Genomic DNA, 18,349 nt, shown 5'->3' with positions numbered 1-18,349 from the left:
TCTGATAGATTCTCCAGGGACAATAGTTGACTGGTCTTTTTGCTCCTCGTTGGGAGCAGGAGCCTGTAGATGTCCCTGCAGACTCTGGATGATGTGCAGAACATTGAGAACTCGGCATGTGCGGACCTCCTCCGCTTCTCTGTAGTTTCGCAGGGTGCCTCCCCAAGATTCTACTGTGGCTTCACGCAGGCCTCATATGGACCCTGAACGGACCGAAACCTCAGAGTCGAGACGTCAGCTGGGCCCGCGGAGCGCTGCGCTCACACAGACCTCAGAGGCGTCCGTCCGTGGCTGCCCTCGCTGCTCTCGGTCGGCGAATGGGTGTTCCTGAGGTTGTTTTCATCTCTGACTTTTCCCACTATCTCTTCACAAACCTCTGCCGGCTCCATGAGGGCTGCCACTGCTCGGTCAGATGATGATATGTTCTTCATGCAGCTGTGTGAGTTTATTCTGCGTCGCTACATGCGAACACGAGCCAAGATTTCCTTGAATTCTTCTCCCCTCCGCTGTGGCTCGCAGAAGCTGAATCCTGGTGCACCACAGGAGGTCTCGCAGCAGCGGGGCATTTGAGAAGTTCTACCAGAACCCCCCTCTGTGCAATCGCACCATTCAAACCGTTAATACCCTACTATTAAGGTGTTTTATGACTGTGATTAACTGCCTCACAGTTTACTAGTTTATTTTACAGCTCACAAGTCGGATGGGTTGCCATCATCCAAAATCACGTGTCCAGATATTTTACCAGATATTAAAAAAAACCTCATTAACCCTTATGAATTAATCTAATAAATTCCTCCTCAACCCTCTCGTCCTTGTTTTTGCTCATTGTTGAACAGATTTGGTTGGATTATGTTTGTTTTCCCACCATCTGGCTGAAGTCTGGAAAAGATTATGGTCAATACTTGAAATCTATATAAACCAGATTTTTCTGTTGATGAGAAACTCAACCCCCCCCCCCCCCCCCCCCCCCCCCTACAAACACACACACACACACTACCGCCACCACCAATAAAAAACCCTACAAGGTCTGTACAGATGCCAGTAGTACTTTGAGGGGAGTAGTTAAAAACAGAACTATCAGATGTGTGTCAACAAATTGATACTGGAATTTTAATTCATAATTTTAAAAAAAAAACACCGCATTTTCCTATTCATGTTTTGTACGCTGGTTGAAATGATTAATCATTGCATATTTAAAGTCATAATTGTGAATTCTCATGTCATATTTGTGAAATCTCTCTCTCTCTTTCTCTCTTCCCCTCAGCTCGTCGCCCGTCGTTTATGATTCTCTTCCTGTAAAGAAAAAAAGTGGCGTAATTGCTGCGCGGCGGAGTTTCTGTTAAATGCCACTCCAGCTGAAGTTACTCCCCCCTCAGCACGGCTGGACTCTCTCATCCCCTCATGCTGCACGTCCAGAACGCACTTCGGGGCCCCTACAAACTTTCTGCTGAACATTTTTTTGCCTGATTTTCTTTTGCAGACATGTTCTGGTCGCTGTCTTTGTGCGTAATCGCAGCCTTTGCGCCTGTGCCGGCATATGCGCAGAGCTCCAACCGTTTCGTGGTCGGGTGTCCTTCTCGCTGTGACAAGTCCATGTGTCCTCGTCCACCGGCGGACTGCGCGGCCGGACAAACTCTGGACGTCTGTAACTGCTGCCCGGTGTGCGCGTCAGGCGAGGGCGAAGCCTGTGGCAGCAACGGGAAGCTCGGGGACCCGGTGTGCGGAGAGGGGCTGGAGTGCTCAGTTACCGGTGGAGTCGCCTACACGATCACGGTGAGAAGGAGAAGCAAAAGCGGGACGTGTATGTGCAAGTCGTCCGAGCCGGTTTGTGGCAGTGACGGGGTGTCCTACCGGAATATCTGCGAGCTGAAGCGGGTCAGCCGTCGTGCGCAGAAATTGCAGCAGCCACCTGTTCTTTTCATTCAGCGGGGAGCCTGCGGGAAAGGTAGGCCGGGCACAACACCGGACACCTCCACAACGAGCTCAGATGTAGTTTTTTACGGATATTTAGCCGCAGGCTTTTCTTGTAACTGTTGTATTAACTGCAGTCAGTATATATTACACCTTCATCACGGTCCTGGAAGTCCTGGAGACCATACAGATGTTAGCGGGACAGTCCTTTTGTCTTAAAAACAGCAAAACCACCAGCCAGATGGTTTTCTCTTGCATTACAGTTTTAGTGGAGCAGCCAGTTATTTCTGCACTGCTCATGTTGGCAGCAGATCCAGCTGTCGGAGCCAAACCCCGGTTCTGATTAATTCTTAATGGGCAGCACGGAAGTGGTGCTTAAAGTCATTTGATTGTGTCAGTTTAGATCTGCCACAGGGGCTCGTGAACGCACCAGTGATCAGAGCTCAGTGACACGCAGACGTCATCCTGCTGAAACAGCAGCTCAGGTCACTGGATCAGTCCTCCATCAGAGGCTGCAGGAGCCTTAGAACAACAGCTGAAATAACCACACACACACACACACACACACACACACACACACACACACACACACACACACACACACACACACAGAGGCTCCAGGTGTTTCAATTCAATCTCCAGTGACCTCTGAAGAAGAAACTTCAACACCTGCTGCCTCATAAACTTAGAACAGCTCAGAGTTGGGAACCTTTTTCTACACACACACACACACACACACACACACACACACACACACACACACACACACACACACCTCTGTTTTTCTGATGTCACCCATAAATCTCAGTCACATGAAGGAATGCCTGGCAAAGACTCAACGCTGTAATTCCTCCTCTATTGAAGATGTTTTACAACAGACAGGAGTCACAGGAAAACACAGCATTAGACGCTATATTTTTAGCGAAGGCTTACACATCAAAAACGGTGCGGGCGCCATGGTATGGCAGACACGATGGCCACATTTGTTTGTCAGATGATTGCAGAGGTAGCAAACGCTGTCTGACCGAGTCTACAGCAGCAAAATACTCAGATATTTCAAACTCTGTCTGTCTGTCTGTCTGTCTGTCTGTCTGTCTGTCTGTCTGTCTGTCTGTCTGTCTGTCTGTCTGTCTGTCTGTAAACGTGGTGACAATAAACACAAATTCTGAGGCAGCTCGGTTCTTTCTGCTATTTCACTATGGGTCAGATTTTTAGGAGATAAATTCTTTATAGTGCAAAAGGCAGCAATCATAATAATCGCTGCACTCTGATAATTCAGCCAGACTATGCAGACCGACCCTGCAGCTCGGTCCCGCGCTAAGAAAACATATGCAGGTCTACTTTCAAATGACATCATTCCACACTGGTAAAGTAAATTAGGTCAAATGTTGCTGTAAGTTCAGGAGCACATGTGTCTAAAAGCTTCTAAAATTAATGTGATGATGTTTGAAAAGATGGGAGCGATGGAAAGATGGAGCTTTCCCACACTGAAGCTGACTCAAAGCTCTTTATGGCGAAAAGGTGTGAGAGGGAGCAGATTTGAGTGATCTGATGGAGAGCGTGAGTAGCTGATGCTGTCTGAGCTGAATGCACTCCCTGACTCCATCATGTGACCTGCTGAATATGCACATTCTTTCCCTGACGTCTCTGAGCTGCTCAGAATATTAAACCATCATTTTTGGGCTCTACCTTCCACTTTGTGATGTTGTTTTAACCTTCTGCTCTCAGGTTTCTGCATCTTTCATTTTCCCCCTCCTGATTTCTCTGGCTCCACCAGCCACATCTGACGAAAACAGATGTTTTTGATCCTATCAGAGGGGAGATGTATGTGTGTTCTCTCAGCTCTGGACCTGCAGAGACCAGAGACACGTCAATCTAGATTATTACTGTTAAGCCATTTTTGTGTAGGCATGACAATCAATCAGTAATAAAGCAGAAGCTCACTGAACACTGGAGTCAGTCGAGAGGAGGCCAAACACCTTTTGTCATCTCAGCTTTTCTTTGGGTCTGGGCCTGTTTGGGCTCTCTGCAGTCTGCAGAGGATCAGCATGTGACCGATCTATGTTCACAGCCAATTTCCTGCTGCTGCTTGCAGGCGCCGATGAGGGTGAGGAGGTGGTGAAAGTCAGACAGTAAAGGCATGTTGTCTTTGGTTATCACCCACCTTCTCACAGGTGTGGTTATTATGGATGTGTGGAGAGCCAAAGTTCTTTACACTTTTATATTTGATCAGCCCTTTTTAATGGAAGAACATTCCACATGTACCCTACAGCTATAATCCACTCAGAGCAGAGCTACGCAGTCTCTTCTAGGTCCGTCGGTCATGGCATCGCTCGTCCAATAACTAAGCTGTCAGGTTGATCTTGAGGCCTCAGACCCCCCTCACTGTCACATTTTATATAGTCTCGGGTAATTTGATGCATTGATGACATTCTAGAGGGAAATAAAGCTTTATGGACATAGGGAGCCAAAGCTGAGATAGAAATCTTCAGGGGAATCCCGATGCTTCAGTGAAATCAGAAGAGTTAATTAGCAGGTAAAAGAACTCAACATTTCCTGACCTGCCTGGCGCTGCAGAAATGACAGGAGGAATGATTGGACTGATCCAGCTCTCATCGCACACACAGTCACAACTATGCATAGAAAGATGCTGATATAACATCTGTGTGTGTGTGTGTGTGTGTGTGTGTGTGTGTGTTGCAGCTCAGAACAACCCCGAAAGCCCGAGACACAAATACAACTTCATTGCTGACGTGGTGGAGAGAATCGCTCCGTCTGTGGTTCACATTGAACTTTTCCGCAAGTAAGAGCCGCACACCTGTGTGTGTGAGTGTGTGTGTGTGTGTTCACAATCCCCTGTAACACACTTGAATTTACAGACCACCCGTGTTTTATGTCCTTTATTTACCTCCTCTCAACCTCTTGTCTTTCCTCCACTCATCACTCATGTTTGCATCTCTGATCTTTTTCTCCTCATCTTATAGTTGTCTTTTCTGTCAGTCGAAGGTTAAACATGTTCCGCATGAATAATATAAGGCCCCCTCCCCTGTTTCCTTCTCTGATAGAATGACATATTCGAAGCGGGAGGTCCCGGTGGCCAGTGGTTCAGGCTTCGTGGTGTCAGAAGATGGACAGATTGTGACAAATGCCCACGTCGTGGCCAACAAGCACCGAGTGAAGGTGGAGCTGAAGAGCGGCGGCTCCTATGACGCCAAAATCAAAGATGTGGACGAGAAGTCGGACATCGCCCTCATCAAGATCGACACACCGGTGAGTCAAAAATACCACAAATGCACAAAGGTGATCAATGTGTGCTGAGAGTTCACAGGAACGGACTGCATGAGAGCAGCGGAGGGATTGGGGGGTGAGAATGGTGCAATCAAACGGGTCTTTAAGAGACATCTGGCTGAGAGTTGGTCCAGATCCTGCAGCTGAAACACATTATGAGCAATATGGGCCTCCATGTTGCTCATAACGTCATTACCAACAGGTGAGAGAAGTAGTCCGGAGGGAGAGCCAATGTTTCTGCAGCACTCTGGTGGAGGATCCACGCTGATCACTGTGAACGACCAGCAAAGGAATGTGTGGCTGAGCTCCAAGTCCCACGGACTGGGAATCATGGAAGAGTGGCGAACACTGTGGAGCTCGCTCTCACGGCTGGTTAGCAGAGCTGAATAGACACTCGTGACAACAGCACAAGGTGTATCACAAAGACCCGTTTCTGAAACATTCAGGTTTTTGTTGTTTCCACAATGTGGGGGTGGGGGGCGGAAGAGTGCGGTGACGGTTGCTTTGTTCCGGCTCATCCTAAAATAAACTGTGTTTCCGAGCGTGGATGAGGGGATGATCCTTCTGCAGGAAGCTGTTTGTTGGTCATGTGATCTCTCTTTACAAGCATGATGCAGATTTTTGGGTAATTACAACCAATTAAACGTGGTGCTACAGGTCACCGATTGGCATGACTTCTGACCTCTGTGGTGCTGCTGTTGCAGTTTAATTGACTGATTTAAACTGGAAGCCACTGGTTGAGGTAAAGAAATGATGAGTCCAGTCATCCAGAGTAGAACTGAATAGCTCCTGAAGCTCAGAGGACCATAAAAACCTATGGATTCCTACAGAAAGCTCATTTCTGCCGATGAGAGCAGGGTGTCTGCGAGCATGTGTGTTTAACTGCTTACAGTTAATGTGGGAGGTAATTAGAGGACGACTGGGTTGTAATGAGAGGGCAGGAGGCCGAGCTAACTGTGGCTAACGTTTATAAGGGAAACAAAGCTAGAAGATTCTTAATCTCAGCATAAACAGTTGAACATTCCAGCTCTGATGGATCATTCAAAAAAGTAAGACTTCAATTGTGAGGGTCTTTGCTGACAATTTAGCTTAATTTTAGCTGAGCAGCAAGGACTGGATTTAGCTTTTCACAAAGCTGCAACTCAGGGAATTTAATGCCAGCACATTATCTAAGTTGTGTTTAGTTTAAGACAATTTTTGATTTAAAATTCAGTTTTTCCACATAATAAGATGATAGTGATGTTTCCATTTGTGTGTTTATGAGTTTCAGCTCTGGTACTGATTGTCTCTCTTAAATGAAATGATTGTTCATAACTGTATGACTCAATCCTCAGTCTGGTCCCTTCCCCGCCTGGACGTGGAGTTTATTGGTTGCACGGCCCCGTCCATTCCTGGGGCTGTGGTCTAACCTTCAGTTCTGGGAAAGACATTAGTCTGTCTTCAACAGCTGAAGCTTCAGTGGGAAATTGCTCCACTCACTTGTTCCTGAATAGAGTTTGAGGGAAAAGCGAAAGCAGGAAGGATAGACGAGGAAGAGTGATGCGGTCACGGTCTGGAAAATCGACCTGGATGTCTGCAGGGCCTGTGGATGGATGTGCTGTAATGGACCCCGGGACCCTGGAACCTTTCCTCAAGATGATATAACAGAGAGAGAGAGAGAGAGAGACAGAGAGAGAGCAGGAACCAGAGTCATGTGTGACATTAGCTGCTCTATTGTAACCTACTGGTTTAACCAACTCCCAGTTACCCCACTGGCAGCAGCTCTGCCACCACCAATAAACGGGCCCCTAAGAGTAGCTGCAGTGTTGCAGGGAAAATTTTCCTCATTAAATCGATGAAATAATAAGAGTCATATTCTCTATTGCTCATCACCGAATAGGAATGTTGGGCCATTTTTCTGTGGAATTACCTGCTGCTGGTTGGCTACTCTCCTTTTCTGGAGTGTTTGTCTCTGTCTTTACATGCAAACGGGAAAACAGAGAATGCACCTCATGGCCACGCGTTCCTGCATTTCATCTTTTTTTCATTATGTCATGCCAGGCTAAATATTTCCTCAGGATGTAGATGTGTACATTTTCTCCTATCAGCTGTGTGTGTGTGTGTGTGTGTGTGTGTGTGTGTGTGTGTGTGTGTGTGTACATGGAGGAAATTGTCCATCAGCATGTCCTGGGAAAAGACCAAACCTGCAAACAAACATTTCTTCTCTTCTGTGTTTTGTTGCATTTTTCTTTAAGGCTTTGTAAATATTTCCAGAGGCCACTAGAAAGGCAGCTGATGTCACCTCTGGTTCAGGAAGTGCGACGTTTGGCTTCGTCTATGGTGGCGCAGTTACAGCAAGCCAGTCTGTGGGAATGGTTGTGCAGCGGAATGTCGCAATAATCAAAGAATTTACGATACTCATATTTGGTGCCATTCGGGATCACTCACGCTTTATTTGATTGCAACCATTTGTGAGTCCTTTATGGTGAACTTTTCACTCGTGGGTTTGGGTGAAAGACCTATTTTAGATTTGGTGGGCTTCAGCTGTGAGAATACCAAGTTTGGGAGAGCCTGTTGCAGGTGATCAGAGATACACTACTGAGTTATTATTATTAATAAAGAGCAAATTATCATCTACATATTAATCTAACAATTGCTGAGTTTCCACAGTGGTTAAATTTAGTCGTTTCCTGATCTTATTCTCCAATGACGATGTTAATTTTTGGTTTGTGCTCTTCTGCCACACTAACATAGAGCAACATTTGGGTGTCACAGATCAATTCAGTTCAGTTACTGTTACTGTCTTCTCCTGCTGTGTGTAAGGCCTGATAGCCCACAGGTTCAAATGCGGGGTGAAGAAAAAGAGTAAAACATGATGCATAGATGATCTAATACTTGTAAAACAGCTTGCTGCAGCAAAGGAGAGCTCATCTCCGCTCATTATTGTGATTTGTGCAGAGCCTCATGCTGTCATAGCTGTCATGCAAAACGACCCACACGGGAGGTCGCATGCACGCTACGCAGACATGTGCTTGCTCTTATAGAGAGAGGAGGCTGCTGCCAACAGCATATGGGAACCATAGTGGGTTCTGTGAGCGTAGGCTCCTCCAGCCTGAGTTCTACTGACGTCACCTGCACTTTGAGGCACACCTAAATCTCATACAAGACACGTAAACAGCAACAAACATGCAAACATCCCCCACCGCTGTTTGTTGTCTTATAAGGACTAGCTGAATCCTGCTTCAGCTGACACAATCAGTAAAACCCAAGAACACAGCTGAGAATCACGTCTTTGCCTTATCAGCTTGATTAAAGTGGGCTTCATGCTTTGAAGCCACCTCTCAGGGGGTCGCCAGCTGCTGCCGCTCAGCGCCTGCGCACGTGAAGCTGCAGCCACCACAGTGCCTGTCTGACAGCGGATGCAGAGTGTTTAGTTTCAGCCAGTGTCTTTGTCATAAACACCAGTCCTTCCCAGTTTGATTTTAAGCGCGCACCTGGTTTCTTGCTCGTAAAACTGAAGTCAATGAGAAGGCTTTTAATGGGCCTCCAAACAATCACGGCAACAACATTAAACAGTAAGCTTGTCTCTGTGGCAACCCTGCCCTTGTTTGCGATGCTGTGGCCGGTCTGTCCGCGCAGCCGAGGGGTCTCTGCTCAGCTGTGGCAACATGCGGTTTGTTGTGTTTCAGAAGAGATGAGAGTCTGGCTTGATCTGAGCCACTTTGATACCTGAAGTCATCAAAGCTCAGATAAGAGATACCTCTGGGAGACAAGTCTGGCACCAGAAGGCAGCACAACACCAAAGCCTTCTCCTCCAGCCTTCAAAACACCACTAACTGTTTTGTATTTTTCAGCATTTCTCCTATTGGTTAACGGCCCATAAGCATTTCAACCCTCCCAGTTTTGCACTGGTATTTGTGGCCAGAGAACTTGTGTTTTATTGTTGCCTGTTTCAATCTGTCCAGTTCCTGTGAGCAGAATATTTCTAGAAGACCAATCCTGCCACAAACATCCTCTTTTAGTCCAGAACGGACTGATTACAGCTTTTATGAACAGAGGTCAAAGGTCAGAGCCTGCACAAACACAGGAAATACAAAAATAGAAGATGAAAGATGAAAAATGGAGCTATATTGAGTTCCTGTCATGATGCTCTGGGCTGCAGCTACAGCAGAGCAGCCAGTTTAGCAGCTCTGTCTATTTGTTGCTTCTCCATCGGTAATAATGGCTGATTCCTCTTACATGTCGCAGTCTTTTGTCTGAGGTTTGTGGTCTTTGTTGTTCTTGTCTTTCACCTAACAGCCGTCATAGTGTGGATACGACGTCTACGGGAAAGACACCAGTAATGTCAGAACATCTAAAATAGCAGTGTGAGTCACTTGCGTGGTCAGCGGAGGCGCGCTCATGTGGCCAAATCCTTTTCCACAGGTCAGGCCAGACTACTGAGTGGTCCCCATGAGTAAGTGACACCTAAACGCCTTCGTAGGATGGCGGTAGCCTGCGTGCTCAGACATAAACAGTTCACTTATGCAGTTTACACCAGTTTACACTTGCCCTTCCAGGATGCATGAACATACTTGTGTGTGTATGTGTGGGTGGGTGACATCAGAAAAAAAGAGGTGTGTGTGTGTGTGTGTGAGAGAGAGAGAGAGAGAGAGAGAGCGTGCGTGTGTGTGCATGCGTGAACCTTGACATGATGAATTTAAAAAAATGTTGTTAAAACAAACATTTATTGATTGTACAGGTTAACCACAAAGTTGACTTTCCAAGAGGAAGCTGTCCATCCATCCATCCGTCCATCCATCCTTACACCCTGAACAGGTCCCTACTAGATCATAGTACATACACACAGGTGGATGAAGTTGAGCCATTTGGTGCTAAACCTGACCCCATGATACTGGTGATACTGGACAACTAAGACAACTAATAAGAAACTGGTGTTATTTGCTTTCGAAATCCTACACTAAACTTTTTCCATGTATGTATGTGTGTATGTGTGTGTGTGTATGTGTGTGTATTTGTGTGTGTGATCTTTCCTATAATAATTTCACATCCAGCTTTGTGATCATTTACAGCAAAGACACACATGTGTGGTGGGAAGTATGACTGTGTTTCCTACGATCAATCTTTACTAGATTAGATTAGAAATTTTATAAACCGCCTAGGTATCGAGGTTTTATTGGCAGTACTATTGGCATCAGTCTCAATAATTCTGTTTAAAAGTCTCAATTCTATCAGAGTGCAGGAAAGCTCCAATTAATTCAACTTGGAAAGTGTAAATTGCAAATATTTGCAGTGGGACTGGTGTGTACAGCCAGACGGAAAGACACTTTAAATTGGCTGCAACAGAGGAAAACACACGGACTGACTGGAGTTGTTTCGTGAGCATCTTGTTGGATGACTTTCAGATAATGGCGAGTCCAGGACAACTGCTCTGTCTGCTTCTGTTTTCTAAAAAAACAGTTTTGGGTACAGACGCAATGTGACGTGGCAGAGAGGGCTTTGACTGCCGGCCGCCCAGCACAGATGACTTCATTTTGAAAAGGAAACTGTCAGAGGGGGATGGATAAATATATCCCTTCTGTCTGCAGAAGCAAGTTTACAGTAGCCTGGTTTCCACAGGGTCTAAGGTGGTCATTATTTACTGCATATCACTCCTTTTTCCAGCATCTGTGGTCTCTTGGCTCATACTTGCCATTAGGAAAGATTTTTCAGCTGGGCGAGGTTTTCAGTCAGGCAGCGGAGCTTTTGATCTGACCGATTTCCATCCTGATTCCACTTGTTTGGCAGAAATGCACCGTTTTCCTTTGGTGGGAAAAGAAGTGATTGTTTTCTTGTTGGTTTTTTCCTGGGAGAAAAGCAACAGTAGGGGTTATGAGGGCTGCATTTTGAGGGTTGTTGGTTTCTGTCCACCCACCCACACGACCATGAGAAAACATTGTAAACGTTGCAATTCCAGCTCAACAAAGTTTGTGTTGAAGAGTCAAATGTCACCAAAGCAGGCAGATACTGAATTCCCTCACAAGAATCAAATTACAGGAAAATATTCTTTTGATTGGAGTGCAGAAGTGTTGATGAGTTGGTGTGTTTAATTCTGCTGCATCCATCATAAATAAACCAGTACAAATGTTCATCTTTCATTGACACAAGCATCCGTTACAGTTTGTAGGCTGACTCTGCTTTCTGGCCTTTTCTCCCCTGCAGGTGAAGCTTCCTGTGCTTTTGCTCGGTCGCTCTTCAGACCTGAGACCAGGTGAGTTTGTGGTTGCCATCGGCAGCCCGTTCTCCCTCCAGAACACCGTCACCACAGGAATCGTCAGCACGACTCAGCGCGGGGGCAGAGAGCTGGGCCTTCGTAACTCTGACATGGACTACATTCAGACGGACGCAATCATCAACGTGAGAAAGCGTCATCTCCTTATCTCGTTATCTCCTTCCTGTTTTGAGATCTCTAATGCAGAAATGAAAACTGATGCGTCTTCTCCTGGTCCACAGTACGGCAACTCAGGAGGCCCCTTGATAAATCTGGTAGGCTGAGTTTTCTCTGTAGGCCAGAAAGAGATTTTACATCATCATGAGATTTAAAAATACATTTATTCACTTTGATGTGCTGCTTTAGGATGGTGAGGTGATTGGCATAAACACACTAAAGGTGACGGCTGGCATCTCCTTCGCCATACCCTCAGACAAAATCCGAGAGTTCCTGGCAGAGTCCTACGACAGGCAGAGCAGAGGTATGAATATAGTCTCACTTTTACTGCTTCTAGCTCTCTTTCAACTGTGGTGGACTAGTTTGGGCCCTGTGGTCCTGCCATGAAAAACTGGCCCCATCAGGATCAGACAGGTGGATAATATCAAGGAGCCACTGAGGTTCTGCCCTGGAGCTGGGTCAGGGTAGAGTGTTCCCGTAGCTCGGTCCATACTGGGGACACTGGTCCATCCTCCAGAGGTTCCACCTCTCACAGGAGGATTTATAGTCTGAAGCAATGTCCCTGTCATGCGCAGAATCCTCCACAGAGGTTAATAATCAGATTAAATTCATCATATCTAATTATCTGTGTGATATGCTCCTGTCCGTCTCCAGGGAGAACAACTGCAAAGAAGAAGTACATTGGTGTGAGGATGATGACTCTGACTCCAGCGTACGTGAGGCTCATGGACCAAACACTGGTGATATGTGTTGCGTACGTTACGCGTAGATGGATGATAAATTCTCTACTCTGGTTTCCACCTCCAGGCTATCTAAAGAGCTGAAGACTCAGCACCGGGACTTCCCTGACATTACTTCTGGAGCTTATGTCATGGAGGTTATCGCTAAAACACCAGCTGCAATGTAAGAAAAACATTTGCACATGTGCTTCACATAACCCTCATGTCACTCCTTCACTGTATGTCTGATGTAGATCTCTGCTGAGAACAGCCTCCTTTACAGCTGTTGTCCTTAAAGTCCAGCACGGTGCTCGATCATGCCTGGAATGGCTGCCGTCTAAAATATCCCCTCACAATCAGAGTGAGCTTTGAGAGACGCCTAGCTCAGCTGTTTCCTTCACACCTGTGTGTGTGTGTGTGTGTGTGTGTGGGAAGGGGGTCCTTACTGAACTGTGGTTTTCCTGCCCTTTCTCACCGAACTCACCCCAGAACCACTTTCCCTTCAAGACCTTCGCAGAGCTGATTTGTTGCCTGAAAAACCCTCCTACTTGGTGCAGGATGTCGGTTCTGTGGCTCCTTTTATTTGCCTCAGGCTGCTTATGAGTGCTTTGGATCTCATTAAATCTCCGCTGTAGATGAATGTTCAGGTTCTACACGGTCAGAATTGAAGGTTTGACACCAGACTGGATAAACGCAGCTTCTGACATCAGTGCTGTCTCCTGTTTTGATCAATATTTTTATTGGGTTTCTCTCCATCCAAATTCAAGACGTATGCCTGGAACACACACTGGTGTCTATGATAACACCTTATCTAAAAAGACAGTTTTTCAGCAGCTTGTATGCTTCCTTATTAGTGTCAGTAGTTTCCATTTAAAGACCAAAGGTCCCCGTAGTTAGATTCTTGGTACCTACTTCTCTAAACAAGAGACACAAATATCCCATATTTCCCCTTTCCTACAGATATAACTAATTTTTTACAGACTTGGCGTGTGTGGAGCTGTATTTTTAGCATTGGCTAAATAGTGCTCCAGTCAATAATTCCACCATGACGACAATAGTAACTCCTGACTGTCATTGCACCTTAGGAAGCTGTTGCCAAGTTTAAATTGAGGACTTTAACTTTGACCACATGACTGATCCTTGTGGGGTTTTTTTTCAGTAGAACAGACGATCATGCAGGAGTAGCTTTAGCTTCTGTTGGTGGTTTTGGTGGTAACTAATACTGGTGATGTAAGCCTGACGGTGGGATCACATGGACATCATCTTCAACAACATGTCTTCCTCATTGAAACTCATTTGTGCTAAATGTGATTGTGCTCTGCTCACTAACTGATGGGGCCTTTTATTGAGTCTTTGTTTAGTCATCGCCTTGTCTCCTCCTGCAGTGGTGGACTCAAAGAGCACGATGTCATCATTTCCATCAACGGACAGAGGATTTCATCAGCGAGCGATGTCAGCACCGCCATCAAAAAGGACAACAAACTGAGCATAGTCGTGCGAAGGGGAAACGAGGACCTGATCCTCACGGTTGTTCCGGTGGAGATCGACCCTTGACCCCTCCCACAGGAGCTAAAGTTATGTCGGACCTGTTATTAAAGGGGGCTTCTACTGACACACCCTTTCCCTGTGGCAGAAGGCCTGTCACGCCAAACCTCCAGGAAAATTCTGGATTTGCCTTGAAAGCAAAAACTGTTCAGATGCTCTAAAAACAGTGCAGTGCCTCCACCAGTGCTTTCACCTTTAGTCTTTAATGCTTTAAACAATGCTACTACTGTTTTCTTCTGCTCTTTTTTTTTGTTTTGTTGTAATTTTACCTTTTTAAATATGGACTTTTGTTCAGTCAGAGTTTCCACTGTGGAGCTGAACAGCTTAGTCTGTCTGAGCAAATCACTTTTATATAATTGTTTATTCCAAGATGCCTTTTAAAGGTACTGTAGAATATTTGGATTTATTATGTGACGTACACTAAGAGGACATTAAAAGCTTGATCTTCCCTCTTTTGATACATACTGCTATTATTTCTGTTACTCCGACACACATTTTCACACTCATGACATCTGTATATTTTGGTTAAACTTGAATCTCCCCAAAGCTACAGACCCAAGAAAGATATAACGCTGCTTTGCTGTGGATGAAGTCACTTTGCCCCCAAAACCCACCGAAAAGTTAAATGTTGCTCTCATTGCTTATTAAATCTTTACATTCTCATTTCCACTGGCTAATAGAGATGATTCTTATCCTTTACCTCCAGCTTTTCCGACAGCACATGGAAGCAATTACACGCGCACAGGAGTTAAATATGTTATTCACTTAGGAATGTATTTAATCACACATCATTATAATAATCATATGGAAAACCGATATGTTCCCGTTTTCCCCCACCTCTTCGCATAAAATGAATTTAGCCGTGAATTAAGGTCCAACACCTGGATAGACGCTGTTGCTGCCATCTCATGGTTCTGGATCATTGTTGCAGCCCAAGTTTAATTTTCCTGCTCATCTACAAAGCACAGAGTTGAGATCCCCCCCACCCCCCCACCCCTTTAAAGGCGCTTTTCTCGATTTTATCACAGACATTTTAAGAGGAAAAGGAATCAAAAGGAAACATGTACGGCATCTTTACACTTCACTGGAAATGTGTTTGTCATACTATTTATACTGTGTTTGTGATACATATTTTAGTGGTATATTGTCACGCAAAAGGTAGCGGTAGGCCAAAAATATTTATTATTTTATTACAAACAAAACCTACAAATAATTAAAAAATAAGTAGTTATATTGTTTGAAAATTACTTATCTCTGAAAGTTAAGCTTATTTTTAACGTCCCGGGACCAGAAGAGTCTTTTTCACTCCCACCAATTGGAATGAACTTCGACAGTACTCTTGCGCCCCCTATCGTCTGTTTTGGCTTCAGATTTGGACCAATCACATCCACGTTTACTGATCGGCCTTGGAGGAACGCAGAACCATTCTGTTCGCTGATTGGTTCATTTTCATCTTTCGGTTGACTAGATAGGGTTCTATCCAAGGAGTGAGAAGGGAGGGGATGTTTTAATGGCTGTCAATATCGCTACAGCTTGCAAAAAGTCCAGATTAAACACTCTTTTTTGTAGATACTTGCAACCGCTGGGCCTTGTTAGCTTTCGTCAGTAATGAGCATTGCTCCTGGTGTATATTTAGTCGGGAGATGTATTTCTAGCATTCTTTTTGACTCTAGTGACCACACTTAAGCCGCTTGATTTGTTCGCGAGTGGAGGATCAGGCCTAGCCGGCTGGCTAACAAACAAGCGGAGGTTTCCCGAGTCGCAAGAGTTGGAAGGTACATGTGTGACGCTCATCATTGTTAAGGAGGATTGTTTTAAGCAAGAATTGCTTCTCGAAATAAACAAGAAAGCATAATACACATTTTTTAGGTTTGATGCAAGAAGATATGAAATGTAAACAGTCTTAAGTTGGCCTTAGCGTAGTTTAGCTGCGTTGTTGCAGCTAATCGCTAACTTTCTAATAACTTTACTAGCTATTATAGGCCTAGCCAAGGTACTCAAAGTAATCTTGCCGCTAGTATGACGACATGTATCACATTGTTGGTAAAAATATATTCGTCTTTTAATTTGGTTTGATTTCATTCCCCATCCGTCTAAAAACGTTGCTTTAGCTAGCGAAGTAGCCAATAGCTAACAGTTCTTGCTATCAACCTTTACCAACACGGCCCAACTCTCGGTCGTGCACTTGGACCTTCTACGTTGTTTCGTTACCTTTTAATGTCATGTCGAGTTGTACACTTTGTTTAAGCTGTGATTGATACATGCACTGTGTAATGTTTAAGTGTTTCAGCGTTTGGATACAGAGTGAATATCCTCTGCTGTATTCACAGGTAATGTGTAATCTAAAGCAGCCAGCATGACTTCTAGATTCGGTAAAACCTACAACCGCAAGGGAGGCGAGGCCAATTCAAAATTCGAAGAAGTATTCTCCAATAGAAAGCCTACTTTGACCACCAGATGGGGAGAGACCACCTTCAAAGCTCAGCTGGGAGCCAAAAGACCCCTCATAAAGTCCGATGTGTCTGAGGTTCCCAAGAGGCCCAGGCTTGAGGACAGTGACAGTGAGGACGACCCATTTGGCTTCGACAGTGACGAGGAATCCAAAAGCCTCACCTGTCACAACGTGTCTCAGCCAAAAGCTAATGATGGTAACGTGACAAAGCCATCAACGGGACAGAGTGCTGAAGTGGGCACTGCTGGGGCTCCTGCAAGGGAGTCTGCAAGCTCAAAAGCCAGCTTAATAAGTAAGTAATCAACACAATTTACATTAATGCATGCATTGTTTAAACAGATCATTCAGTTGTTTTGCCTCACACCTTATATTAGGATGCTGTTCTGTCATTCTGTAATGTTTTATATTCTGTAATGTGACCTGCTTTCGGTTGAGTTAATAATCATTATTAGATGCTGATTGTTCGATGGGTGTCCCTTTCTTCTTTACTTATAGGCAAGCCTACATCTGAAGGGAAGGTTGTTAAAAATAACCAGCCCTGGTTCAAAAATATATCACTTAGCAACCAAAAAACAGAATGTGTGGCACTTCAGTCAAACACAGTCCGATCTGGTGAGGAGAACATCCCGGTGTCCGAAAAGGCCATATCATCTTCTAACGTGGATGTGTCTCGGTCACCATATGAGCCAAGTGGCAGTAGAGACTTTTCTAATGCGTCTGATTATGACGAAGCAACAACAGCAGAAGTTAAAATGGATGAGTCGGAGCCTCCACCAGAACCAGTGGACAACATTCCTCCTTCCCCGTTTACCCTTAGGACCTCAAACTGCAAGAAATACCTGCGGCCAGGCAAACCCAACAAAATGGCCTCTGAGCCTGTTGAACTAACCAGCACTACTCAAGTGGGTGCACAAGACAAGCACAACAGTGTCCTTTCTGCTAGTCGAAGTTCTACTGTAAGTGGTGCTAAACCTGCGGCCAAGCCCGCAGGCAGAGAGGGGCGGGAGGGTTCGAGACTACACCGTCCTCCACCCCTCCTGCGTCTCTGTGTGCAACGTCACCTTGCAGGACACCGTAGAGCGAAGCATTGACGAGATGGTCACTCCGGCTACCCCTGCTGACCTTGGTGAAGCAGGCCAGATGAGGAAGAAATCAGATAGTGTCCCACCCAAACCTACCAGGTAAATGTTACTTCATTTATGTTTTTAACGTTGCTCTGAGCTTTCTCTCCATAGTCTGTTGGGTAGTGGGATGTGCAGTGGGGTTCCAGTGGTCAGCCAGTTACAGCTCAGACAGAAATGTGGATCCAGGACATGTGCTGTTATACCTGGATTTGAATTTGGTTGCAGTTGCTAATTTGCTTTAAACCTTGTGAGTTACGCTCAACTCAAATTCACAGCTTTTTTTGAAGCCTCAGATTGCTCATGGAAGCAGATGGTCAGTTTGGGCTGTTCAAATCCCTGTTTCTCTCAAATGAGGATCAGTTTGGCTCCTTTTACACCTCTGATGTTCACACCCATCAGTCAGTATGTTTTCATGCCCAGTTTAAACGAGCTGTGCACAAAAATTTGACTTTGACGTCTTGTCGGAGTTTGGTCCTTGTGCCAGTTTATCTGGAAAATTCCAATTGACCTGTTTTGTCACATAATAACCAACTGAAGTAATGAGGCAAATGGATAATAATAATACAGCTTTGCATCTCGTGCAAAAAAATAAAGTGCAAGCAATCCCTCGTAGTCATGACTAGCATTCACAGATGTTTTTGGGTCCGGGGTCATATGCCAGTGCAGGTGTTGTGGAGCATGCACACATGCTTTGTCTGAACTCCAATAAAGGTGCATACATCCCAGAGAAAGTCGATTTCTAGTCACATTATCTGGGGGTCTCCGTCGGATACAGAGGACTCCGATACTAGTCAGACTAATACATTAACATGCACTTTAGTTGTCCAATTATAGTCAGATTTTTTTTCCCCAAGTGTCATGTCAATGTACTGACTGCAGGCTTATCGGGGGCTGGGTGGGCATG

The 18,349-nt window shown here is 45.2% G+C and overlaps 2 protein-coding genes across 2 annotated transcripts in view; both read left to right on the top strand.

Annotated features, from left to right (window-relative positions):
• The first annotated feature begins 1,291 nt into the window (after positions 1-1,291).
• On the top strand, positions 1,292-14,329 carry LOC130534147 (serine protease HTRA1A-like). The gene is made up of 9 exons (XM_057048109.1): positions 1,292-1,945; positions 4,615-4,714; positions 4,977-5,181; positions 11,380-11,574; positions 11,671-11,703; positions 11,795-11,909; positions 12,260-12,317; positions 12,413-12,508; positions 13,710-14,329. The coding sequence occupies exons 1-9, from the start codon at positions 1,483-1,485 to the stop codon at positions 13,876-13,878; spliced, it is 1,434 nt and encodes a 477-aa protein (XP_056904089.1). The 5' UTR covers positions 1,292-1,482; the 3' UTR covers positions 13,879-14,329.
• Positions 14,330-15,340: 1,011 nt separating this feature from the next.
• The window catches only part of wapla (WAPL cohesin release factor a), a 13,225-nt gene continuing 10,216 nt past the window's right edge, over positions 15,341-18,349 (top strand). The window contains 4 exon segments of the mRNA XM_057047574.1: positions 15,341-15,644; positions 16,200-16,613; positions 16,817-17,316; positions 17,318-17,502. Of these exon segments, the coding sequence (XP_056903554.1) occupies positions 16,226-16,613; positions 16,817-17,316; positions 17,318-17,502 (1,073 nt within the window). The 5' untranslated portion in view covers positions 15,341-15,644; positions 16,200-16,225.

This window comes from Takifugu flavidus, chromosome 11, assembly GCF_003711565.1.
Source record: "Takifugu flavidus isolate HTHZ2018 chromosome 11, ASM371156v2, whole genome shotgun sequence".
Lineage (NCBI taxonomy): Eukaryota > Metazoa > Chordata > Actinopteri > Tetraodontiformes > Tetraodontidae > Takifugu > Takifugu flavidus.
This window is presented reverse-complemented; position numbering and strand designations above follow the sequence as displayed.